Consider the following 26,377-nt stretch of genomic DNA (forward strand, 5'->3'; position numbering starts at 1 on the left):
AGAGGTGTGGCTTCTGAGAGCACAGGCTGACTTCACATGACCAGAGATCCCTTAATTTTTCACAGGTTTAATTTTAACTCAGATGTTGTTCAGAAACACTTCCAAACCCAGGTCTAGGGTTTTAGAATTCACTTTTTAAAATCCTCTCTAAGCTGTAGAAATAGGAAGATGAACCCAGAGCAGACCTGAGGGTGTCACAGAGTGACCCTACTCTCTTGGCTAGTTATGAGTCCAGAGGCACAAGGTACCCCACCTCCCCAATACAGAGCTCTGCAAATGCACTCCTTGCTCTTCTGGGTGAACCTCTGGAAGCAACCCTCTGTCCCACCTGAACAACTGTACATACTGACCATGTACAAGAACAGAACCAGCTTTTCAAGGGGATCCAACCAGTAGACAACAGACCAGCAAACATGAGGACTTCAGGCCTGGACACCTGAAGTACTGAATCAACCCACCCTGAAACCTGCCTTCCTCTAGACTTTGGGCCTGACAGCCAGTTGTTTTCCTCTCTGTCAGACCACCCTGAGCACACAGCTCTGTGTCTTGCATCAAGGCAGTCTAATGAACACATAAAACACAGCTACTTGGATGGTGGGCCCCTGGAGTCCAGAATGGTGGGGAAAGGCTTGGGAGGTGCCAAGGCAGCAGAGCCCTGCAAGCTGAGTGAAGCCGTCCAGACAGAAGCACAGGAGTTGGGTGTGCAGAAGGACAGGGGAGAGGAGCCTGGAGAAGCCTGAATAACTCCCAGGGCTTCTTAGGCCTGACTAAGGAGCCTGGATTTTTATCCTAAAGATTAGCTTTAAGGGATCAACAGTTAAGGAAAAACAACCTGCTATGCATTTTACAAAGATAATTCCAGGGGCAGTATAGGGGCAAGGCTGGGAGGAAGAAAGGTCACAGCAATTCAAGTCAGAAATTGTGAGGTCTTAAAATGAAGATCATAGCAGAAACGTGGAGAAGGGAACCCAAAAGAGAAGAACAGACATGGAATTGGCTGGATTTGCTGAGCAAGAAGATAACGTGTGCAAGTACCCCAAGTTCTCAGTGAGGCAACTCCTACGCTCTGAGAAAAGGAAAAGCAGGGAAGCCAGGCCTGGGGGCGAAGCCTAAGGTGAATGGGGCATTCAAGTGCTGAAGTGGGGCGCAGAGCTCACTCCTCGCACCGAGTGGCAAGACGGCGGCGCTGGGATGCAGCTTGGCGCAGGACGCGGACTCCGTCGGCCTCGCAGTAGCGCAGGCTACGAAGGAGAGAACTAAAGGCGCAAAGCCACCCCCAGGCCAGGAGACCGAGAGCCTGGGTGGCTTCCTCGGACCGGGCGGGTTACCCTGCAAGGACGCTCGGGCACGGGCGGCCCGATGCGCGGGGCAAACGGCCAGTGTCCGCCGCGCCGCGGGCCGGGGCCGTGACCTGCGTACAGGGACAGGCCGCAGGCCGTAGGGGCCCCTAGGCCNGCCCGGTCCGGGGGGATTACGGCGAGTTGGCACGGCCCCTCACCCAAGAGGAGCTTGACGTCCAGGGCACCGCCGCGGAGCCCTGACAGCTGCCCGCCAGGCTAGAAACAGGGGACATTCGGACCCGGGGAGCCCTGGCCCGAGGGCGGCAGCGGCCCGAGGACCTTAGCCGAGAGGAGCGAGCTGCGCGAGCCCGGTCCGGGGGTGGGAGCCGTCGGGGACCAGCGGCGGTGGGAGCCCGGCCCCGAACCTCCGAGATTGACAGGCCGGACGCGGTCCTCCGTCGGCTCAGGCGCGGGCACCTGCCGGGAGTGCGCGGTGTGTTCTCGTGGCTGGGGCGGACCAGGGTCCTTTCCAGGAAGTGAACGGGTTGTGCAGGGATGACGGGGAGCTCCAGAGACTGAGTTGTACAAGGCAATGCCTGTTTCCCAGATGATCATAGTCACGAAAAGACTAAATTCAACTTTCTTCCTCCTTTACCACTTTGTTGGAATTGTATTTTACAGTTACGTGTGTCTGTACGTTATACATACGCATGTATTTGTACTCGGTTACATGTATTCTTTATTCCTACATGCGTAGACTTGTGCATCCGCACACTTGTTCCCAGTCAGAGAACCAATCGTTTCTTGGAGTGCTTCAATGCTCTTGATTCTCCAGACCTCCAGAAAAGCAGTCACTGCCTCATGTGAAAAGTGCTAGGGAAGTGGGTCACAGAGATAGGAGGGAGGGTGCAGAAGGAAGGACTGGCATGTTTGGGAGTGGTGAAGGCTGCTTTGAGCTGGACCTTGAAGAATCCTTAGACTGGAGTAGGAAGAGTTGGGGTGGGAGGAATCAAATGTTATTCCAGCCAGAGGCATCCCTGTCAAATAAGAAGTGGGGTGGAGGAGAGTTTGAGCCAGGATGACCACCATACATGATGTAGGTGGGGGTGGCCAATGAGGCTGGCCAGGGAAGATCACACCAAAGTTCCTGGACTTTGGATATCCTTGAATCTTTTTAAGCAAGGGATGCCTTTTCTGTATCCCTCTTCCCACCACTCCCCCAGCCACTCCTTCTCCCACTTCAGCTGTTTCCATTTCTTGGTAAAGGGCAAATACAAAAGTCAGACTTTTCACTGTTCTACTCCCACATGTGTCATTACAAGCCCTGACACTTCTACTGCTTTAGTAGTTCCAAATCCTCAACACCTCCTCTGTTCTTACTGCCAATGCCTTAACTGAGACCTTCTTTTTCTCAGGGCAATTGTATTGCCAGCCCATTGTACCAGCCAGAGCTGCACAGTCACTTTCTTTGCTGATCCTCTGTCCCACACTTTACACTCTCTGTTGCCCTCAGGATAGAGTCACAGGTTGCACACTGGGTGCCCCTCCTCTCTCCTGGGAGGTGTGCAGAACCTGCTTTCCCTGACCCTGGACCACAGAGTGGCTAGCAGTCACTTATTTGTTAAATTCTCCTGCATGTCATACACATGTAACTGCTCTTGTGACTTTTCGAATTTAATATTGATAGCAGCACTGAGGTATGGGTACTCTGCTAGCTCCCCCTGCAGATGAGGATACTGAGACTTGGAAAAGAAAATGGTTTGCCAAAGCTATGTCTCTAGGAGCAAGGTTTGCAAACTCAGGGAGAGCCATTGATATTCCAGAAATTTCTGGAATCATGGATCAGATTCCCACACAATGGAGAATAGATTAAACCGAGCAAGACAAGCCATAGAGAGACTAATTAGGGAGGCAGGGCAGGATCCCAGGCCCCGGGCAAGAAGTGGTTGAGCCAAGGCAGCTGCCAGGTCAGAGAAAAAGGAATGGATGTAATTTTTAGAAGGGCTTGTTTTATCCACTAGTCCTTTCCTGTGTATGGTTTGTATTTCCTGCAGAGCCGAGCAAAGATGAAATGGAACTTCACCTCAGAGAACACACCCCTCTGTAGAGTAAGCCATAATCAGAACACTTTCCGTGTGATTGATAATTCCATGTAATTTGTTGGTGTCTCAGACCTTCCAGACAGGCTTCCGAGAGAGGTCATGGAAAATGTTATGAAAAGGAATAATTATCTAACAACCTTGCCGGAGAATTTTTACTAGCCTGCCACATTTAGTCATTGCCTTTTTCATTAACTCAAAAAATATTTTTTTACCAGCCTTTAAAATCCTTGAGTTGGTAACTCTCTGTCCAGTGACACTTAACTTCGGTGACCTTCGCTGGAGTGTAGCGGTATGGGTGCATTCTTATTTTTCATTAAAGCTCCTCCCTGCCCACAGTCTGGTTTAAGTTAGTCTTGATTTCTTTCAGGATGTGGTTCTGTGCACTGATTTCTTGACCAAATGGATAGTGGAATGTGGGTGAGATGTGTGGCCAGAGGGTCACAATGATCCGCTGTGGTTTGTATCTAGGCCCAAGTGAGAGCTGCCCAGGATGCACTTCACCATGTGGCTGTTAACACCTGTGAGCACAGAGGGGTCTGGGGCTTTTTGAACACATGGCAACTCTTCACAAGACCCTGAGGGAAAGAGTATTATATTATTCGCCCAAGTGTCCAGGTGACCTTCTCACTCTGCCTCCAGTTCTCCCTGCCACTGCGTGCCTCAGGTGGTGCTGAGACACAAATCGTCACCAACAGAACTCAATCACTATTTCTGAGTGAGGTCTTGCTGACTGACAACTGAGTGTTAGCCTATTAACATTCCTCATGGGCATGTAAAGTGGACTGAATTCTCACTGATACACATGGGTTCAGTTGACAGGCGGGTGGAATCCGAAGAATCGGGTGATGAGGAAGGAAAGAAGCGCAGCAGCGGCCTTGTGGCAGACCTCAGCGAGCAGAGCCTGAAGGACAGAGCAGAGCGTGGCGAGGAGGACCCAGAAGGTACTGGGTGCAGCCAAGAAACCTAAGCTTACCGTGACGGCAAGTGTGTCTGTGTGGATGACAGCTGTGTGGCATGTGTGTCCTGCTCAGGTGGTATCTTGCCAGTCCTGAGAAGGAGTGCTGTGCTCCAAGGGTCCTCAGTGGGCTGGGGCAGGTAGGCATGCTGTTGGGAGCAGTCTGCCCTGGGGTGATTCCTTAGCCAGCGAACTCACCTGTGGTGCATGCAGGAAGAATGTAGTTCTGACTGCACTGATGGCAGTGTGTCCTCTGGCACAGAACCAGAGGATTGAGAACCGAGGTATGATGTAGACACAGTGGCTGACCTATCACAGTAACAGTAGCACTCACTTCTTGCAAAGTCATTTCTGACCCTGCTTCCTCATGTCCCCAGGCCTGGGAGTCGGGTAGGTGGTGGTTAGGATGGTCACCTCCGTAGAACCAGCCACACGGCTCCTGAGCAGTCCGCACCCTCCCAGCTGTGGCGCTCACCTTTCTGCTGGTTTGCTTAGAAAATGAGCCTGCGTTAGAGAGAATGAGAGAGACCACATGAACACAGAGAGGTGTCTGAGACAGATGATTAAGTTTAAAAAGGCGAGTTTCTGAACAGTATACATGTCAAAGTCATATTTTCAGTTTAAAAATATGAATATGTAGTTTTTCCTACTTAAAAAAGAAAACGCATCCGTGTTGCTGAGGGTCTCTGGATGATGTGACTTCAGCCTTCTGTGTTTTCCAGACTCGTAGGCAATGTATAGATTTTTTAGGTGTTCATAATCACACATTACCCTTATATATATAAATAAGTTTATAAAAACAAAGCTGATTTTTAAAATAGGATTGTGCTCTCTGTGCCAGCAAGATGATTGGTAACTATGGCAACTGAATTTTAAGGCAAAAGGAGATTACCACAAAAATACCCATCACATTTACTTTGAAACTTCAAAGTCTGTTCTACAAGTGACGTGGGTGGATAAAGCCATGGGCACGGATGTCATCATCTGACTCAGTCACGAAGGGCTCTGGCATGTGCTCGTGCTAGCAGTCTGTGGGGGACTTGGAAGTTGTAGCAACTGGGTCCTGGACTTCTCCGTTCCCAAGGTAGTGATGTCATCTTGGTGGATCATGGTAACAAGGCTCTAATTTGGGGTAGATGAGAAGAGTAAGACACCCCTCGCTTGCCCAGAAGGCACATTGCTGGGGGGTGGGCCAGCTGGATTGGAGCCCAGTTTATCTAAACCTCAGGCTCCTTCCTCTAGAGGACTAGGTGATTCTCCATTCTCTGGGAATATGCCTTTGGAGTCTTTTTAGAGAAACTGGGACTCACTCCTCCCTGTACTTTTTTAAGTCTTAAGTTCCAACTACACAAACTCGAACACATCAACCTTTACCTTTTATTTATTTTCTCTAACTTATATTTTTGTGTCAAGGGGTTTTGTTTTGTTTTGCAGTCCTGGGATTGAACCCAGAGCTTCACACATGTTAGGCGAGCACTCTACCACTGAGCCACACCTCCACACACACTTTTTTTCAGTGTCTCACTAAGTTGCTCAAGCTGACCTCAAACATGCAGTCCTCCTGTCGTAGCCTCCCAAGTACCTGTGATGATAAGTCTGTGCTGTGGCTCCTGGCATTCCCTTACCCTTTTTTTTATGGTAATCATGATAATTGAGAAGAATGGCAGGTAACTGCTCTCAGTTCCGCTGGCATTTCAAGTGGTGGGGGCAGTGTGTACTCCCTTGACTATAGATCACAAGTCCTATGGAGTTTGGAGCAGCCCCTGTTCCCACCTGCTGGCCCAGCACCACTGTCTGTGGTGTCATCTTTAGTCTCCCAGTATCCTGGTTGGACACCAAATGGCCTGGGCACCCCAGCTTGATTGCAGTGCTTCTCATCCCACAACTTCCTGAGCTCAGGGAGAGTGAGCTAATGCTATCTTTTGAGGGAGGTTTGGGTTGATCTCTTGGCAGTTCTCAATTCTTTTTATTTAATTCTTAGATTAGTGAGTATTCTGTAAGATTGAGTAAACTATAGTAAATGACTTTTTTTTTTTTATCAACTGGCCACTGTTGATCATTATAGAAGAGACGTCATGAAAAAGCAAATCAGTGTTGGGCCACTGCTGCTTTGTTTTAAGCTGGTCCTGTGCCCAGTGCTCCTCTCCAAGGCTCCAGTCCAGGTGCACGTTAACTGGCATGCAGGCTCCTTATCCTCTGGGGAGCCAGCCATGGACATGAGGTCCAGGGCTGTGTCAGCCAGCTCCATTGCAGAGGCAAGTGCACAGAAGAGTGAGCCCAGATAGACTTGAAAAGGTGATGATCAGTTTACAGGAACTATAGGGGTGAAAGCCTGGTCATCCCAGCAACTCAGGAGGCTGAGGCAGGAGGATTGTTAAGTCCAAGGCCAACCTAGGCAACTTAGCCAGAGCCTGTTTCAAAATGAAAAGAGCTGAGGATGACTCAGTGGGAAGCACTTGAATGGCATGCTCAACATCCTGTAAGTAGCCTCTAAAACCACAAAAAGTTTAAAAATTAGTAAGAGCCTCTGGGCATAGAATTCAGAATCCACTATAAAACAAACAGCCTGTTTTCTTCCAGCAAAAAGTTGCAAGGTAAAAAAGGGATTTAACAGAAATGCATGCAGTCACACAATGTATAACTTTATTTGGATTCTATTTCAAGTAAACTGGGGGAAGAAATTATAAGACAATCGGGAAAATGTTAGCAATGATTGGACATTTTATAATATGGAAGAAAAACTATTGCTCTTCAAGTGTGGGGTTTTTTGTTTCTTTGTTTTTGTTTGGGGCGATTCCAAGGATGAAACTGAGGCCTTGAGCATACTTAAGGGGTGTGTATTGCCTGTGTGTGCTCACGTGTGTCTCTGTGTGTCTTAGCGCCTAGCTTGAAGGAGCCCAGCTCTGGGGTAGATAGTCCTTGTGAAATCTTGAGTGAGCCTCTCTGCTGGAATTAGTTCACCGTCTTCTAGTTGAGAAGGTGTTTAAATTATTCATTGAGGCTCCTTAGTCCTGCTCTTAGCTGTGCCTCATTTTGTTTGCTCTTTGCAGAGAAGAGCATTCATAGATGCAGGGCTGTCTTCTAAGCACTAAAAGGCTCGTCCTGGAACACATGGCACACCCAGCATGGTTTGTATTCAGATGGCCTGATTTACTGCCACAGACAAGAGGGAAGGAATGAACAGGAGGGCAGGCAGCTGCCAGCGAGCACTCTGAGGTTTCCAGGAAGGTTCTGAGTCTGCATCCCCAGCAGAGACTGGGCTCTCCATGGCTCGGGCAGCTCCTTCTTCCGCCAGTACCTTCAGGCTGCATTTCCTTTCTTGGGAAGTTTGGAGGCACTGATGGAAGTTTGGAGACCTTTGCCAGAAGCTGGATTCAGGAAACTCGGGATGCTTGAAACATCAATCTTTACCCTTGGTGTCCTCTGCATTTCAGTTAGGTGCATGAGCCGGATGTCTCAGACCCTGGACAGAATAGCAGCTCTTCACTGACTCGGGGCGACTGCCTCTCGTGAACAGTTCTAAATGAGCTCTTTCCTTCTCCTTTTCTTTAGAGGAACATGAGCTGGCTGTGGATATGGAAACCATTAGCCTGGACCGAGATGCAGAGGTAATGCAGCCTACTCGACCCAGCCTCAGGGGGGCATGACAGATCACCCTGACTGTCAGGTTATTTTTTATGAAGGTGACAAATTAGTAAGTGATTTCCCTAAAGAGGTCACCTAAGCCTCCCTTAGTTGGGTCAATTTTCTGTATTCTTGCTTTGTTTAACACCAGTGATTGAGTCTCATTTCTGTTTACCCACTGAGGACTATGGCCAATGAAATCCTTTTTGACTTGTGAATCACATGAGCACAATGACTACTTTGTCAGTGGTGGGACCCTCACATCCCCAACGGCCAACTGTTAAGGGATTGAATAGCCTGGGGTCTTCTCTTCAACCCACAGCTGCTCATTGATGCTGACATTAAGAAGTGCATCTTCTTGGAGCTGGAGCTGTGCTTTGTGCTCAAGGGAGCTGGGAGTAGCCCAGAGAAAACTGCCACATGCCAATCATGTAGAGGGTCAGTCTCATGTAAAACTAATATGAACAGTAGCTAAACCAAGAGCATCAGATTGACAGCTTACCCCACATCACCATCACCTGTCAGTCACAAACCCAATCTGGGTCTCTCACACTCACCCTCACCTCATCCACCTGACAGCCTCCCTTGGCAGCCCCTGTTCCAGGAACCAGGTCACCAGGCATTCTGCTGCAGCTGAGCTAGATTTTGTCTGTTTCAGGATGTTGATCTGAATCACTATCGCATTGGAAAAATTGAAGGCTTCGAGGTGCTGAAGAAGGTGAAGGTGAGGAGGTTCTGTCCTTGTTCCCATCCTATGAAAGGCACAGACCTGTGTATGGACCTTTCATGCACCTCCCTGTCTTCTGAACATAGCCAGCATTTTGCAGTAGTGGAGGAACCTGAGAGGTAGTCTGGGCTTAGGCCTGCCTTGGTTCTGAGCCTCTTTCAGAGGGGCACTTGCCTAAGTCTACAGTCCTTGACTTCTGCAGTCAAATTTGCTTCTCAAGAACTAGGGTACAGCTCAGGTGGTAGAATGCTTGCCTAGCATGCACAAGACCCTGGGTTCATCCCAGCACCACACACAAAAAACATGTCTGCTTCTCAGAATGGAGACTCCAAAGGCTCATTCTGCCAGAACACGGCTTGTGTTCCAGCCCCGGACCTTTCCTCCCTCCCCAAGTAGGCCTACTTGGTGTGGGGCCTGCACAGCCTCCTCCCTTTGGCCTCTGCTTGTCCCCAGGTGGGGCAGGACAATTCCAGCTTCATACCTCTGCCCACCTGCCTCTGGAAGGACACCACTTTTCTAGGAAACAGTGAGAAAAGTAGACCGTGTCTTCTGGCTAGGAAGGCTGGCTCTGCAACCTGCCCATTGCCTGTGTCAATTGTCCTCTTCCTGTCCCCAGACTCTGTGCCTTCGTCAGAATTTAATTAAATGCATTGAGAACCTGGAAGAACTGCAGAGTCTTCGTGAGTTGGATCTGTATGACAATCAGATCAAGAAGATCGAGAACCTGGAGGCACTGACACAGTTGGAGTGAGTGGGAAGACCCAGAGGAGTTGGGACTGGGGGGGGGGGGAAGATAACTGGATAGGGGGCAGCCAGCCTTCCTAGAACCAACACCCTCTGGAGGCCACCTCTGACACAGGGTCCTCCCCTGCACCTGGCTCCCAGTTTTTTGCCTGCTGTGTCCAGGGCTCCCAGTGGGCACGGCAGCTCCTGTGTGCCATCCCCTTGCTAGTCAGTCTTAACTAGAAAACTGGTATGGGACTCTGGCCAGGCTCCAGGGATGAAGGCAAAATCAGGAAGATGAGAACTTAAATCAAAAATGTCCTTTTGCCCTTTGAACCCTCTTTTAAAATAAAGAATTCACTGTCCTTTCTAATTAAAGGAATCAGGTCCTGATAAGTAACTTTACCTAGACTTCTGCAAACCCTCTGTTGCTTGTTGATCTTTGTTTTTAATTCAGCACTTCTTAGGTTCATTCTGTGTGCAGCACCTGGTGCTTGGTCCTCCCCTGGAATGGAACCTGGTTTCTGCCCCACACACAGCCCTAGGAGACCGTGTCAGGTGCCTGGGCTGCTCTAGTGCACTCCAGGTCCTGGCAGCCTCACCACTGTGTGACAGCACTGTGTGACAGACCATTCAGGGCTGTGGTCAGACCCTGTGTCCACAGTGGTGATGCCACCTCTGAGCTAGTTAAATTCTAACTCATGTGCATTCTGTTTTCATTTTTATTTAAAAAAAAAAAAAAAATGTTTTGCTTATTCCCAGGATTCTAGATATTTCTTTTAATCTACTAAGAAACATTGAAGGGATTGACAAATTGACACGGCTGAAAAAACTCTTCTTGGTCAACAATAAAATCAATAAAATTGAGAATATAAGCAACTTACACCAACTGCAGATGCTGGAGCTGGGGTCTAACCGCATCCGGGTAGGTGCAGACAATGCCTGCGGGTGTCCTGGGGAGCCACCGGGTCTGCCTGGGCCACCAGGGAGCACACCAGAGGTGCACTTGGCTGGGTTTCTCTCACAGTGTTGTGGTTCTTCAGAAAAAGGAAAATCATTATTATTATTATTATTTTAATTGCTAACTAGAAGTCAATATTAATCAGAATACGTGGGGCTGGGGATGTGGCTCAAGTGGTAGCGCGCTCGCCTGGCATGCGTGCGGCCCGGGTTCGATCCTCAGCACCAAATACAAACAAAGATGTTGTGTCCGCCGAAAACTAAAAAATAAATATTAAAAAATTCTTAAAAAAAATATATTAATCAGAATACGTGCCCATACTAAGTGGTCTGCCATGTCTTCAGTGCATAGATTTTGGGGGCCCCAATTCACACCCTTCCCAGCTGGCGTTCGCCACAGCCAGCCAGCCAGCCAGCCAGCCTGGAAACCTCGCTTCTGAACTTGTTCCCTGCTTATGGTTTTCTCTAGGGAGCCTCCAAGATAAAGGTTCCCCAAACACAGCTAGGTGGTCCCTTCAGTGATCTGCCATTGGATAAGCAAGTGGCATTTTGCTGAGAATAGTGTACTGGGCTGGTGCTTCTCCTGGAGTGGGTCCCCTGGCAAGATCCGATCTGCTCTTCTCCAGGATCCATTTGACCTTGAAGACAAGGTGCAAAATGGAAAGTGAGGCTTTGAAAAGCAAAGGTGGTATTCCATAGAACCAGGATCGAGTCCTTTACCAGCTGACTGAGAGTCCTGTGAAGAGTCCCCAGCATCTGATGGAGCGCAAACCTGAGAGGTCACATGTGGATTGTTACTGGGGCATGAATCTGCCCAACAGAAAGAAAGGAGGGTCCCCCTGGGCAGGAATGAGAACCATTCAAGCCCATAGCAATGGAGGAGTGTTTGGTAGTAAAGCAGTGGAATGAAGATAGCCCAGCCCCCAGGATCGTCATGAATGTTTCAGGATCTGGAGATGTGGAGGCCTGAGTCAGAGCTGCTAGCATCTCACTCTTGGAGACCTAGGCTCAGGGGAGTGAGTGCACTTTGACACGTACAAGATAAGATGAATATGCCAGCCCAGGCCAGAGAACTGGAGGGACACAAGAAAGCCGCTCCATGAGTTTCAAACTGTGTCCCTGGAACCCCAGAGGTCTGAAAACCCTCTTGGGTTTGGGAGTCAGGCCAAGAGACAGGGCCTTGGACCCCACCCATCATTTTCCTGTTTTTCATTATATATTTTCCAGTGAGATTTCATTGGAAAATTCGCAGAGCAGATGAGAGGCTGGCCCAGTGTCATTGCTGAAGTCCAGGTTGCCTTGCCTCCTGGTCTAGGGCCTCACTGTCCCACATAGTCCCCGGCACAGTGCTGACTGCCCTTCTGTCCTCTTCACAGGCAATCGAAAATATCGACACATTAACCAACCTGGAGAGTTTGTTTTTGGGGAAAAACAAAATCACTAAACTTCAGAACCTGGATGCACTTACCAACCTGACCGTCCTCAGTATGCAGGTACTGGTACCCCCAGCTTTCTGGCAGGGCCTGAGCCACAGCTACACCCAGCATCCACAGACCACATACTCTCATATGTGTGCCCAACTAACAGTTTGGTTTTTTATAAATATTAAAAATTTCAGGCTGGCCTAGTGGTAGGGTATTTGCCTAGCATATGTGAGGCACTGGGTTTGACCCTCAGCACCACATAAAAAATAAATAAATAAAGTTATTAATTTTTTTTTTCTTTTTTGTGGCAATGAGGGTAGAACCCAGGGTCTGAAACATGTTAGGCAAGTACTCTACTGCTAAGCCACGGTCCCAGCCCCCATATCCCCACTTTCCCCCTAGACAGGTTCTCACTGAGTTATCCAGGCTGGCTAGAACTTGGGATCCTCCTGCCTCAGCTCCCAGGTAGCTGGGACTATGCGCAACCCTACCCTGCTAAAATTTCTTTCTTTAAAGATCATGTTCTTTTTTTTCCTATTAGCAGTTAGATAATGAGGTAGTTTTCATTTACAGGTCAGAAGAGCTTGCCTGCTCCCAGAGGGTCCAGGCCCTGTTGCCAGCAGCAGATGGGCAGCAGTCAACACTCAAGTGTGCTGGGCCTCAGATGACCAATTGGGGTTTTGTTTTGGGGGTTTGTTTGTTTGTTTGGCTTTTGTCAGAAGCAAATTTGTGAAATGAGACCCTTGAAGGGAGTTGTGACTGGATGCTCTAGGGACAGCCTGGCATGGCAGGTCCCACTGACCACCAGTGATGTACACATAAAACCACTCTGATCCTTTGTAAAGCAGATGTTTTGCAGAGTGAAAACAAGTTCTTCAGGTCTAACTTTTAAAAGAAATGATAATTTATTTCAAAATATTCAGTGATTTTGATATTTTAAAGTTGTTAAATTTAATTCAAGTAAATCTTCCTAAGTACATCTAAAAAGAGTTCCTAATGTAAGAAACTGAATTTCCATGCATGAATTTTAGTGTTGTTTAACAGACTTGGTCCTCTTTCCAATCTGCACAAGCTCCATTCTAGAACGTTTTAAATGAAATACCCATTTAGGATTCTTCAGAATAATAAGGAGCTCCACTTCCTAAAACCCTTTATCTCTCACTCTCTGCACTGCTCCTTGCTCTTGTGACTCTGGCTCTCCCCTCACAGAGCAACCGGCTGACGAAGATCGAGGGCCTGCAGAGCCTGGTGAACCTGCGGGAGCTGTACCTGAGCCACAATGGCATCGAGGTCATCGAGGGCCTGGAGAACAACGTAAGCACCCACCAATCTGTCTGGGGCGGAGTGGGGGGTGCCTGTGGGCAGGCAGCTGGCAGCCTGCATACCCTGCCTTCAGGACTGGTCTCAGGTAGACACTCTGCCCAAGTGCGTTGAAGGGCCCATGCGCTACACCATGGCCACGTGGGGGATTTCAGGAGGCCTTTGCTGGCATGTCCACCATGCAGTCTAGGCACAAATGGGAATGCTGGCGTCAGCAGCCCTCCCTCCCTCCTCCCTCCTGGCCACTGAACTCACTGCCCCATGCCTGCTGCCTCAGCCCCTCCTCAAGCTGCAGGGGTCTCTTGGGGCCACAGGGCAAGGGGCTGTCAGCTGCTCTCAGGAAGCTGCTCCTCTCCACCTCTCCACCTCTCCACTGCCCCTGCGGCTTCTCACCAGTCTGCTCCTACTCCCCGATCCACCCTGCTCTCCCCTCACCCTCTAGACCCTCTCCCGCAGCTGCCTTCAGCTCATCCTGCTGCTGCTCAGTGCAGAAGTCAAGACAAATAAAATACTTTTTCTCACTCAATTTTACTGTATTTTTTTTCCCCCTGTTTTGTTTAATTGCCAGCAAATGTAACCAGAAGGGTCACTTTTGTACTGTCAAGGTAGTGTTTCAGTCTCATCTCAGGCTCCTTTGGCTTTTGCCTCAGCCAGGGCCTGGATGCCATTATTACTGTTATAGAAGGAAAAAGATGTTTCTAATTTCAGTTCACCAATATCTAAAAAAAAAAAAAAAATTGGAAAAGTTGGACTATACCTGTGGGAAGTTTGGTCACCTTCCTTCAGTTTTGCACTCAAGAGTTTATAAAACTGATGTGCAGGCCAGGTGTTTGCTTCTGCAGTGCAGGATGAGCAGGAGTGGGAGCGTTCCTGGTGGTGGGATGGGGGTTCTAGCTGTAGCAGGGGGATTGCAGGAAACAGATACACAAGCAGCCCCAACAAGGAGCCTGTGTCAGCAGTCCCACTGCCGCGGAAGATGGGACCTGTTCAGCAAGCAGGAGAGAAGCAGGAGTGCAGAGTCTTACCTTGGTCAAACACTAGACCCTCCCTGGGCTCTGAAACAAAACAGAAGGGAAAAAAAAAACAGTGGCATTAAAGATGATTGCGTTATTAAGACATTCACTGTAATTGAATGTGCCAGTGTCTTCTCTGGAATGTTCTCAACTAGAAAGCATATATTCACCTAATTTTCTTCTGAGTTTGATCTCTTGGTTGAGGGGAGACTTATCCTCTGGAAGAAGATAAGGAAGTATGTGCCTTTTTCCCAGATGGCAGATGTGCTGTCACAGATCCCCCCACCTCCGTGTCCTGTGCCCTGGGCTTTTCTCTGCACTGGTCTGGCTCATGCTGGCACCAGCCTTGGCCCACGTGTTACTTGGCACCACAGAATGCCATGACCTCTGTGTGTGTGCACTTACCTGTTACTTCCCCCCCCCCCCTTTGGTACCAGGAATTGAACCCAGAGGCACTTTACCACTGAATCACATCCCCAGTCCTTTTTATATTTTATTTAGAGATACGGTTTCACTAAATTGCTGAGGCTGGCTTTGAACTTACAATCCTCCTGCCTTGGCTTCCTCAGTCACTGGGATGACAGGCGTGGGCCGCTGCTCCTGGCTTTACTGGTTTGCTTTTAATGAGCTTTCAAAACATTGTCCAGCTCCCAAAACACATGAAAGTCTTTGAGTGTGCAACTGAATCCCTGAGTTCAGTGTTTAGAGGCCAGTTCTGAGAGCCAGCACCCAGTGCTCTGTCCGAGTGCCAGGTCTTCCTGCTTCACGAGGCCTAGGTTGACCATGCAAGTTTCAGACACACAGGGTACCCCCACAGGGCAGGCAGAGTGCTGGGACGAGCTGCTGGCAGCGGGCAGCTCCTAAGACCCTTTTTGCTCTGAAGCTCCCTGAACTCCTGCCCTGTGCTCTCAGTGCTCAGTACTCTGATCGGACATAGCTGGGTCAGCAAGAGAGAAGTAGAAGGAGCCACCATGGCTGTGCCCACACCAGTCCCACTCCAGGCCCAGCATGGTAACCATGTAGCAACTCTCACACCCATGCACTTCTGTGACTCTGCTGGTGCTCTCAGCACCAGCTGGTGGGATGCTAGGTGTGCAGGCCAGGGAGGCAACCCTGGGACCTCAAGGAGTGCCAAGGCCACAGCTGCCAGCCCAGCACTTGCAAGCTCTTGTGGGGTTTTATATTTTATTAAGGTGTTTCTTAACTTTCCCTTAAAACCCAGGAGAATTTGCTGGGCATGGTGGTGCATGCCTATAATCCCAGCAGCTCAGGAGGCTAAGGCAGGAGGATCATGAGTTCAAAGCCAGCCTCAGAAAAAGCCAAATGATAAGCAACTCAGTGAGAACCTGTCTCTATGTAAAATACAAGATAGGGCTGGGGATGTGGCTCAGTGGCTGAATGCTCCAAGTTCAATCCCTGGTACCCAAAAAAAAAAAAAAAAAATCAGGAGAATTTGGAATTAGAATACCAGGAATACAGTAGAAAATGGAGGACAAGGACCCTCAATCAGGAGCACTGAAGGGCAAAGAGGAGGGGAGGGACTGCTGTCCAGGCGTTTGGCCAGTATGAGTGATGGCCTTCAATTAGAAAAACTTGCTGGGTGGCTTTTAAGTACACTGTGTCGAGCAGCGTGACAGACTTCTCTTTCACCATGAGATTGTGGTTTGTGAAACCTTGAAGCTCTGAACTTTAAAACAGTCACCCAGGCTTAGCTGACATGTGAGAAGTGTCTCACACACATCTGTAGAACAGAGCCCAAAGCACCAGGCTGTGTCCTGCACAAACCGTCTGTGTCAGTGCTCAGCCTGCCCAGACGCTGTCCTCTGTGGCTGAATGTCACAGCCTTCCAGCTTCTAATCCCGTCATCCCTGAGTCCCAGCAGGGTGCAGCTCCAGCCTTTGCTCAGCACTGAGCTTCCTGGCCTTGCTCCTGGTCACTTCACCCCAGGTGGAAGGGCCTCTGTTAAGAAGACAGGTGGAGGCCAGAGTGCCTTCTCCCACCTCTGCTGTGTGCCTGGCCAGCTTCTAGCCTCAGCGGGCCCCAGGCTCTTTTCTAGTGAGAGGTGTTTCATTTGCAAGAATGGAACACTGAATACTTGTTGGCACAGTTGTCACCCCTTCTTCAGAGCCCAGGGTCTAAGTCTCACTGGGGCCCTCAGTAGACCTGGGGCTTGGGAACTCACATAGCCAGCTTCAAATGCCAGGGAGGGCTCTGTGGGCAGCACTGAAGCCAGAGCCTGGCTGGGAAGGGCTGCAGGCAGGGGGCAGGCTACCTCCTCTGGTCAGCATGGGAACTAACTGACACCCTGCAGCTCTGAACTCTGTACTTCCCACTGTATGTGGTCACAGGGTCACTGTTGAGCTGTGGTAATCCAGGAAGAATCTTATTTTCTTATTTTAGAACAAACTTACGATGTTGGACATTGCATCAAATAGAATCAAGAAGATCGAAAATATCAGCCATCTAACAGAGCTGCAAGAATTCTGGGTAAGTTATATTCTAGGGTTGGTGGTCCTTAGCTGAGTGGGTCCTATTGAGTGAAATGTGCTAGAGGTCGTGAGAAACCCTGAGGTGTCTATGGCCTTGCTCCTCAGTGCAAGTCACACACCAGTAGCACCCCCAGAACTGGGAAGCAGTCCCACCACCCCCGTCTCCCAAGTGCAGAATCTTCACCTTAACAAAACCCCAGGTGGTGGTTGTGCACGTGCACATGGGAGAAGCCCTGTTGTATGTACGGTTAAGCCTAGAATTGTCCACTGACTGAGAGGCTTCCAGATCCCAGTGGAGGGGCGGATGCATTTAGTGCAGACACAGCCCAGCACAGTGGAAGGAGTGTCAGGTGGGTTGGCCACCCTGGGATTTGCTGTGTTCATCAGTAGTTGTGGTGTGGCTGTGGGTGCAGTGTGGCAGAGCCCGTAGGAGGAAATCAGGATAAGAGGTCTTTGCAACTGGGCGTGGTGGCACATGCCTATAATCCCAGCAGCTCAGGAGGCTGAGACAGGAGGATCATGAGTTCCAAAGCCAGCCTCAGCAACAGCAAGGCACTAAACAATTCAGTGAGACCCTGTCTCTAAATAAAATACAAAATAGGGCTGAGGATGTGGCTTAGTTGTCAAGTGCCCCTAAGTTCAATCCCCGGTACCGCCCCTCCCTAAAAAAAAAAAAAAAAAAAGGAGGTTTTTCCATCCTCTGAAGGGGCTGAGAAGTGACTACAGCATTGAAGTCCTTGGTGTTGGGATTCCATAGGAGTTCTCCCAAGTTTTGACCCTCCCCTCACGTTATCCCCTGCAGGAGGCATGGCACTTAGCACCTGAAGTGCCGTGGACTGATGTCCTTGGATGCAAGGTCTGTGGGAATTCTAAGGGGTGATCCCTTCTGTCTACCACACTGTTGACTGCAGTGTTTTCCTTTTCCCATCTTGAAAGATCGTCCAAGTTACCCCAGAACACAAGTAGCCCACTATGAAAATGCCCCTTGCCCCCTATTAAGAGACTGAGTCTTGGGTGGTGTCAGAACATGGTACAGAGCATATCTGTGGTGGGTGGTGAGAGTGCCCAGGCTGAGGGAGTCCACTAGTGAGTGGGAAGGTGTGGCTGCCAGTAGGCCGACACGAGCAGCCCAGAGAACCACACAGAGGAGCCAGACAGGAATGAGGAGCCCAGAGAAGGGCCTGGGCATTGGTAGGAAATGGTACCGAAACAGATTTCTGAAACATGATTCTTCTGAGTGTTCTGCCAGTGGGCAGGACGTGGGCCGAGGCACAGCCGGGAGCCAGGGGGCGTCCCAGCTCAGGGAAGCAGGTCAGCTGGTGCTTGATCACTGGGGCCAGACAGTACCTGACCCTGGAGCAGAAAGAAACCCTGTTTCTGAGACCACAGAAAAAGGCCATGGACAAAGCCAGAGTCCATTCAGGGCTCTGAGTGTCCCCTGCTCCCCGTCTCCTCTCACAGTGGCAGCCCGCCTATGAATAAGGTGCTTGGCCTGTTTTGCAGATGAGGAATTAGATCCAAGAAGGGAAACTGCTGACTCTGAACTCTCAAACTAGGTTCCCTGCCCACATCACATGTGAGCTGCATTTGGTCCGTAGGAGGAAATAGGGAGCCAGTCCTAAGAAAGGTTTAATGACCCAGAGATGGTAACTAGTGGCTATCCACTTGTTATGCCTTGACTGACAGAAGAGCGTGCAGTCTTCCTGCTGTACCTGGTGGATACTGTTTCTTCTCCCAGAGCCAGCAGCCTTCACTGCCTGTGCTTTGGAGGTCTGTTACCAGGTACATGCACATGCAGGGCTGTGGGGTCTAGTGCAGTTCCCTCCTCACTGTTGTCCTCTTCACCCTAGTTCTGGGTGCTAACAGATCCCCTGCATCTGTCTAGGACCAGTATTTCAGGGACTCTGTCTCTACCCATCTGCTTTCTTTTTTTTTTTTTTTTTTTTTTTTGGTAGTGCTGGGCATCAAACCCTGGGCTTATGCATGCCAGGCAAGCACTCTACCACTAGCCCCACCCATCCGCTCTGACCTTGTGTCCTTATGATTTACCTGTTGCTCCCTGCAGACAGTGTACAGTCAGGCTTGCTCTTTTGTCCAGGCTGGCACGGCCAACTCTAGACTACTTCCATCTAATGCAATTGCATTTACTGTGTTTCCTGCCATTTGGGTATTTGCTTTTTATTTGTCTCATCTATTCTTTGTTCCTTTTCTCTTTTCTTAGATTCTTTTAGAATGAAAATATTTGTTTTACTTTATCTCTATTATTGGTGTATTTGATATACCTCTTTTGGATTTTTGTTATTGTTGTTTTATTGGTTGATCTAAGATGCAAAGTATATTTTTAATTTACCACATTCTTTGTACAGATAATATTGTGCTACTGCACATATAATGGAAGGCCCTTACAAAAGTGTACTCTGTTCTTCCCTCCAGTAGCTATGTTGTCATACATTTCATTTTTAAATATCTTATAAGCTTCATGATCTATTGTTATATCAGTTATCCTTTAAATTTAAAACAAGAAAACTCACTTATTTTGCTATTTCTGGCGTTCTTCTTTCTTTTTTGTAGATCTGAGTTTCCACTGGGTATTTTCCTTCTACCTGAAGAATTTTAATATTCTTCATTATTAATCTGCTATAAAGCAACTCCTCAGTTTGATTTGTCTTCAGAATCTCTACTTGGCCTTCCCTCTTGAAGGCTGGTGTTATGGGTAGGCATGGTTTTCTTTTCCTGTTCCATGGTCCTCTGGTTTGCCTTGTTTCCAGTGAGAAATCTCTGATGGTTCTTATTTGTGTAACTTGTCTTTTGTCTTCTGACTGCTTTTTTAATGTTCTTTTAATCAATTTTTATTTTGTTTTGTTTTTGTTTTTACAACTGTAATACGAAGTGCCATAGAGTAGTTTATTTTTTCTTTGATGTGTGAGAGTTCATTGAGCTTTTTAGATCTGTGAATTTATAGGTTGTATCAAATATGGAAAATGCCTGGGAATCATCCTCTGAAGTCTGGCCAGCCCCCTGCCCCCAGAGTCTTCCCCATGGGCCTTTTGGCAGTCAGCTCCTGGAGGCCCGTGCCCGCCCCCCCATCTCACCCCTGCTGTGCCTCCCCTTACTGTCCCCGTCACTGTTCCTCATGATCATTCTTATCGTCTCCAAGGTCTGCGTCTCTTCTGCCATGGCCAGGTGGCTGCTGAGCCAGGGAGTGGGTTTTTATACCAGATGTCGTATTTCCCGACCCTAAGAAGAGCTGGTTGTTTTCAGAATCGGCTTCCCTCCTCCTCAGTCAGGTGCTGTGCCACCCTATTAGTGTGATGTTCTGGGAGGTGCTGAACTGTGAAGTGTCTGGATTTGAAGGACACTGACTGTTCATCTGGCAGAAGTGGAGCGACTGCTGGACCTACTGAGGCTTCTCTAGGCTCCCAGGGCAAGTCTGCACAGTCCTCTTCTGGGACCAACCCACCTCTGTTCCCACGCCGTTGCCCCCTGGTGTTGCTTAGTGCATGTTCTGAGTGGACACACACGTCCCTGCCCGTGTTTGCTCTGGTAACTGTTCAGCTCCCTCTGCCTGGTGTCCCTACTGTGTGTGGCTTAGCTTCAGTCCAGGGTGCAAGAGGACAGACACAGTGGGCTTCCTGGAGCTCTTTTCCCTGCACAGCTCACACCTACCTGGAAACTCCAGCCACCTCTGCCTCCCTGGTCACCGTCTCACCTCAGCATGACCCCAGGCCTGTCTGGGCCCCTCCTCACAGTACAGAAAGCTCCTCAGACAGAGGCTTACGCATCTGCTGCCTTCCTCAGAATCACTGTCCTGCATCGCCTGAGGTCCAGTGTGCAGAAGCAGCTGCTTCCTGTGTCCTGTGTCCTGCTGGCGCGTGACAGAAGGCAGGCCCAGCGCAGGGCCTTCACATGTCTTGAGGCAGATGCCCTCTCTATCTACCCTCTGTTTGTGTCTGTGCGGTCTTCATGAGGGTGAGGGGATTTATCTGCTGTTGTCTTTTTTTAATTGTTAAAAACAGTACATAACAAGAGGTATCATCTTAACCATCTTCAGGTGTCCCATCTCATGACACTAAAAATAGTCTTACTGTGCAGCCATCAGCTCCTTCCTCTCACAGAACCAAGGCTCTGTCCCTCCCTGGGCACTGGCACCAGCAGCCCACGTGTGTCTGTGGAGTGCACTCTCTGGGCCATCCTGCTCCCTGGGTCTCACCAGCACCCAGTAGTGCTGGGGGCAGAGCTGGCTGAACTAGAGGAGTGGACTTCGGAAGGGAACGTGGGCAGTCAGGTGGAGGCCACTGTGAATAACACTGGACACCACACTTACCGGCATCCCATGCATGGGATCCCCTGCGACTCAGCAGCCTGACCGAAGCAAGAAGATGGCACATTTGAGACCAGCCTCAGCAATTTAGTGAGGCCCCGTCTCGAAAAGGGGTGAGGAGACTGGTAGAGCACCCTGCGCTCCATCCCATACGGCAGAACGACAGAAATGCCCACACTGAGCCAGTGGTTCCACATGGGGACCTCCCAGCAGAGTGAGAGGTACAGATAAAGGCTCACGTGCTAGAGCATGTAACTGCAGTCAGGTTGCTTACAGCAGAGTGCATCTGAGAAAAGTGTGGCCAGCGGCCTTGTCACTGTTCAGGCATCATAGAGTGATTTAACCATGATGGCTGAGACATTATGAGTGCCAAGTCCTACGACACTTGCCACAGACGCAATCTAAAGTCGCCTGGACCGTCCGTGTGCCCTGTGGCTGCTGTGAGAGTCACCTTGCGGTGTAAAGTGCTTAGCTGTGTTTTCTGCTGGTAGAAGGGTGTCTGTTGATGGTAAACGTGAAAAAGGTCAGATTGTAAATAAGTAGAGAAGAAGCTCCTGGAGGACTGTTTGACGTAGTGCCCTGAGATCGTTTTTCACTGAAGATGTCATAGAGATCTTCCTAACCAAGTTTAGAAAGCCAAGAGTGAAAAAAACAAAACATAGACATGTCTGATTTTATAAAAATGCAGAATATCTTGCTGGTTAAAAAAGCACACCTGGTCTCTGAAAGGTCTGTCATTCTCTGTGGTGTGCAAGGTCTGTAAGCACCATAAGAACACAGCCCACAGGAGCCAAGAGTACAGGGGAGGCAGGTGTGGGCTCCCAGCATGGGCACTCGCCTCTGCCTCACAGGACAAGCTGGCCCAAAGGGGTGACACAGGCTCCCTGGTCCCTCCCTCAGGGGACTGCCTGTCTCTTTCCTCCAGCAAGAGGAGCGGTCGTCACCCTGACCAAATGCAGGAGCAGGGCACTAGGAATCCTTGGCAAGAAGGTGCTCCTGTCCCAAGCTGTCTACTGCAAGGGTCTGTGGAACCAGCTCCCTGCCTCTGGGTATGCAGGCCCTGCCTGCATTGGCCTTGTGACCAGCTCAGGCCGGGTGGTGTGGTGTCACAGGCTCATGCTCAACAGAACAGAATCTAAGACTCTACCCTAGAGCGGCCACTGCGCCTTGCGCCCTCCGGTGGAGGCCGACGGGCCGGCAGCAGTGTGCCACTTGAGCTTCAGCTCTCATGGGCAGCTCTGGGGATCAGCCCCCATGGCCTGAGCTCTGGGTTTTGGAAACCTAGATTCCCCAGAGCTGGTGACACACTAGTCCCGTGAAAGGGTCTGTGAAAAGAGGTCCTCAAGCAGGGGAGCAGGAAGCCTGCCTGTCACACCCCTCTGCAGGAGACCTTGACATGGAGCTGGGCTGCTTCGCCCTCCCACAGGGTCAGCTCTCTGGAAGCCACAGGACTACAGGCTGGAGAAGAGAGAGTTCAGGGTGAGCAGTGTCACTCCCTTCTGGCCTAGAACACTTGGCCAAGCAGAGTAGGCCCTTCTGCCAGCAGAGGTCAGCTATGACATCAGGAAGGTGCCATACGGGCAGGGTGGAGGGGTGCTGCACAGAGCAGAGCCTCCCGAAGCCCATGTGGACGTCCCTCTCCATCTGTGGCTGAGAGCAGGGCAGCATGGATTTCAGACCAACGACCAGAGAGCTGCCCTGGCTGCCCCTGAACTGGGCTCCTCCTGCCTCTGCTCCCAAGTAGCTGGGATATTGGCATGTGCCGCTGCACCTGGCTTCAGTAGATAACATGTGATCGATCTGTTCTTGAAATACTTGCTTCATTAACTTCTGGGAAATACATCAATGGATATGGATAACAGATGATTAATGGGCAGATGGATGATAGATAGATGGCGGATAGAGATAGATGCGATGACAGGTGATAGGCCAGCTTGGCTCTGCTGTCACCTTAGTCACACCTTGGTGGTCTTTGCTGGTTCCTCCTGGATTTTTTGCACCCACAGATCAAGGGAGTGCTCCGGGGCTGAGTCCTCGGCATTCTTCTCTCCCCCTGGTAGGCCTGTTCAGTCTCACAGATGTACGTGGCATTGCTGTGCTCCTGGAAGCATCTCTGGACATCCAACTGCCACCCAAGCAAGATGTCCAAGCTTGGGCTCATGAGTTCTCTCCCTGTCTCCTCTATGTGGCTCATCTCAGTGGGCAGCATCTCTGTCCTTCCAGCTCTTTGGGCCCCAAACCTTGGATTTCTCCCGTACTTTCCCCTTCTCTTACATGCCACATCCAATCCAGCATCTTGCCTCTGCCTCCAGAATGTGTCTAGAATTCCACCTCCTCCCCTCTGCTGCAGATGCCTGGCCTAGGCCACCGGCATCCCTTCCCTGAGCCATTTCAGGGGCCTCCTGACTTGCAGCCCTGTGTGTCCCCTCACATAAGATGGATCCTTCTCAAATACGAAGTTCCAAGCGCCTTCCCTTTCACTTCAGAACAAAAGCCAAGCCCTGCAAAGTCCTCAAGATCGCCCCTTCCCTGCCTCCACTGGCCTCTCTCTGTCCTCTCCCTGGCCCCTGTGCCATCTGCTCAGTGCTGAATCCCAGCACAGAGCAGAGCCTCCCACAAGGTAGGCACCTCTGCAGATATGGCAGTTCTACGAGCCAGTGTGAGAGATGTCATGCCCGGCTGTTGAGGCTGCAGGCCCAGTGGCATGTGCCACTGCACCTGGCTTCAGTAGATAAGGTGTGATCCAGTGCCATGCCCACCAGCACATCTGCGACACTCAGACTCGGAAGCCCTACAGGGGGACCTACCCCACGGCCCTGGAGTGTGAGCCTGGCCAGCAGGGCCTTCCCCTCAGGGCCCTTGGTGTCTGTGTCTGCTGTCCATTCCAGCTGTGCACAAGTCTCATCAAGCTTCTCGAGGCGAGTCCTCTTGGCCTCCTATCCGCCTGGTTCTGCCTGCCAACCTCCAGGAGCATCCTGCTCTCCCTCCACCATCGGGTGGCAGGCCCTGAGACGTGGCATGTCTGAAGAGTGACTCGCAGAGGGCAGGACAGATATGGGGTCAGACTCAGGGCTTGGTGCCCTCTTCTCCAGGGAGCCTTTGTTAGCATTGCCAGCACACCGTGGCCCGGGGCCTGGCTGCTTCCCCCACACCTGCCCTTCGCAGACGTCCCACATGTCTCGTTAGTTTCATAGGTGCTCAAGCTCTTACCAAGATAGCTTTGTTGTCCTTGCATGTCCTTTGGAAAGTGTGGGCCACTTGTGCATTGGTCACTTAAGTCTTGTCCTGAGGGCTTGTTTGAGAAGTGAGAGTTCTTCCTGCTACAGGCAGCCCCTCCAATGGACCTTGGCAGAGTGACTCTTTCCCCGGGTGTGGCGGCATGGGAACAGCAGGGGTGGGCCTTGGGAACCAATGTGAGGTGGTTCTGGGAGCCTGGGAGCCCTGCAGTTGGGTGGAGCAGCCTTGCCTGCTGCGTCAGCCTTGGGAACAGCTGTGGAGAACTGATCTGTCAGAGAGGGGACCAGGCCTGTGTCAGCACCTGCCTGCAGGAGAGAAGTTTTGAGGCAGCACTCTGCACTGCTGCCCTGAGGCCAGACCACAGGGGATGTGGCCCCAGTGCCCAGGTGAACAGGTACATTGCACTGGAACCTGCTGCTGAGAGGTGGACAGGAGGCATCCAGGGGACAGAGGGGATGCCCACACCGACTCCCGCCCTCTCCTGAGGGAGGACTTGGTGCCTCGCACCCCTTCCAAGGTCCTGAGGGCTATTCTCCCATGTGTCCCCAGATGAATGACAACCTCCTGGAGAGCTGGAGTGACCTCGAGGAGCTGAAGGGCGCCCACAGCCTGGAGACCGTGTACCTGGAGCGCAACCCCCTGCAGAAGGACCCGCAGTACCGGCGGAAGGTCATGCTGGCCCTGCCCTCCGTGCGGCAGATCGATGCCACGTTCGTCAGGTTCTGAGTCACCCTGCTCCTCACCTGGTCCCTCTCCTCGGAAGAATGTCCCAGCCACGGTTTTCTAATCCACCTGTTGCTCCTGAAGGCATCACTACACCAACAGTCACAACCCAATGGCAATAAAAAGGCCCTGGTGGTGGCCGCGTGTCTGATGCTGCGCACCTGGAGACGCCAGTGCCATTAAATCCCGCCACAAGGTCCCGAGAGGGAGCGCACACCTTCTTGCGCTCACACAGCTCCACCTCGTGGTGCAGCTCGGGGCCTGAGGGTGCCCTGAGGATGTCCATGCTGCCCTGCCCCGGTGGGTGCAGGGCATCCTAATAGAGGGCTCACACAGCCCTGGCCTGCAGCAGCCATGACCACACCTCTTTCAGACGGGTCCATGCCAATTTTGAAAAAATCATATATATTAAAAACAAAACAGGTGTGGACAGGAGGTGGTCCAGCCCTGTGTGCCCCTCAGTGCTCTGGCCTGGAGTCACAGCTGTTGCACAGCATGCCCTGGCAGCCTGCGCACATGCTCCTCACCACCTGTGGGAGGAGTGGAGGTGTGCAGCGGCGCCCCCCAGAGGCAGGCTGTCAGCAGAGCATGAGCTCTTCTCCAAAGGGCCAGACTCCTGACCTGCTCGTGTGGCCTCCATTCCTACCCGCTATCGCCTTGGCTTCTTTAAATATGAAATTGACATCAACAGACCTAAATTTAATGCTTGGAGGGCATTGTCCCCCTCAGGGCCCCTCGTTTCCCCTGAAAGACATGGTCAACAGAGGTACCTTTTTCTCCCAGACTCTAGAGCTGCACTGTCCAGTGTGGGGCCACTCACTGCCACCCGTGGCTTTCTCAGTTGAAATTCATTAAAAATGAATTAACAATTAGCTCCTCGTTTGCACTCACACACCCCGGGTGCTCAGCAGCCACGTGTTTCTGGGGGCAGCCTGTTTCCGTCATCACAGAAGACCCTGGGCAGTGCTGCTCTAGATTCTGCCCAGCATCACGGGGACAGACTGCCCTGGGAGCTGGGGAGAGTGAGCTGGCGCATCCGAGCTGACTCCCTGATCAGCTGCCAAGGAGGCTGCAGATGTCAGAATGGTTGGCCTGGAACTGAATGTCCGTTTCCTGGTTCTGATCCTCACCAAAATAAAGTGTGTGACCTGAATCTGTGAAGCATCTTCCTATTGAAGCAAACTCGGAAAGGAAAGCGGGCAAGGCAGGGTGTGCCCCAGAGAGAGCCTTTGCCCCACGACCCCGGAGTTCTGCCCACAGCCAAGCGTTCGTATCTGAGGACAGGAGAGATGTTTCTAGACACAGACTGAGGTTGAGATGGGGTGCCCCAGAGGCAGAATGGCAAGCACAAGGCCAGCAGAGCCATAGTCTGAAGAACCACAGTCTGATGTGGACAGGCAGCTTTTGCAAATGCTGAGAATCTTGAGGAGACACAAAGTGTGCACCGCAGAAGCAGTCATGACCCGAGGCATGGGCTGG

The 26,377-nt window shown here is 50.7% G+C and overlaps 1 protein-coding gene across 1 annotated transcript; it reads left to right on the forward strand.

Annotated features, from left to right (window-relative positions):
* Positions 1-987: 987 nt before the first annotated feature.
* Ppp1r7 (protein phosphatase 1 regulatory subunit 7) lies at positions 988-26,051 on the forward strand. Its single transcript, XM_048808002.1, has 11 exons — positions 988-1,047; positions 1,545-1,773; positions 4,195-4,323; positions 7,890-7,945; positions 8,620-8,685; positions 9,305-9,435; positions 10,174-10,336; positions 11,748-11,864; positions 13,005-13,109; positions 16,529-16,615; positions 24,725-26,051. Exons 1-11 carry the CDS (start codon positions 988-990, stop codon positions 24,899-24,901), a joined length of 1,320 nt encoding a protein of 439 aa, XP_048663959.1. The 3' UTR covers positions 24,902-26,051.
* Positions 26,052-26,377: the final 326 nt, after the last annotated feature.

The sequence above is a fragment of the Marmota marmota genome, unplaced genomic scaffold, assembly GCF_001458135.2.
Source record: "Marmota marmota marmota unplaced genomic scaffold, marMar, whole genome shotgun sequence".
NCBI lineage: Eukaryota > Metazoa > Chordata > Mammalia > Rodentia > Sciuridae > Marmota > Marmota marmota.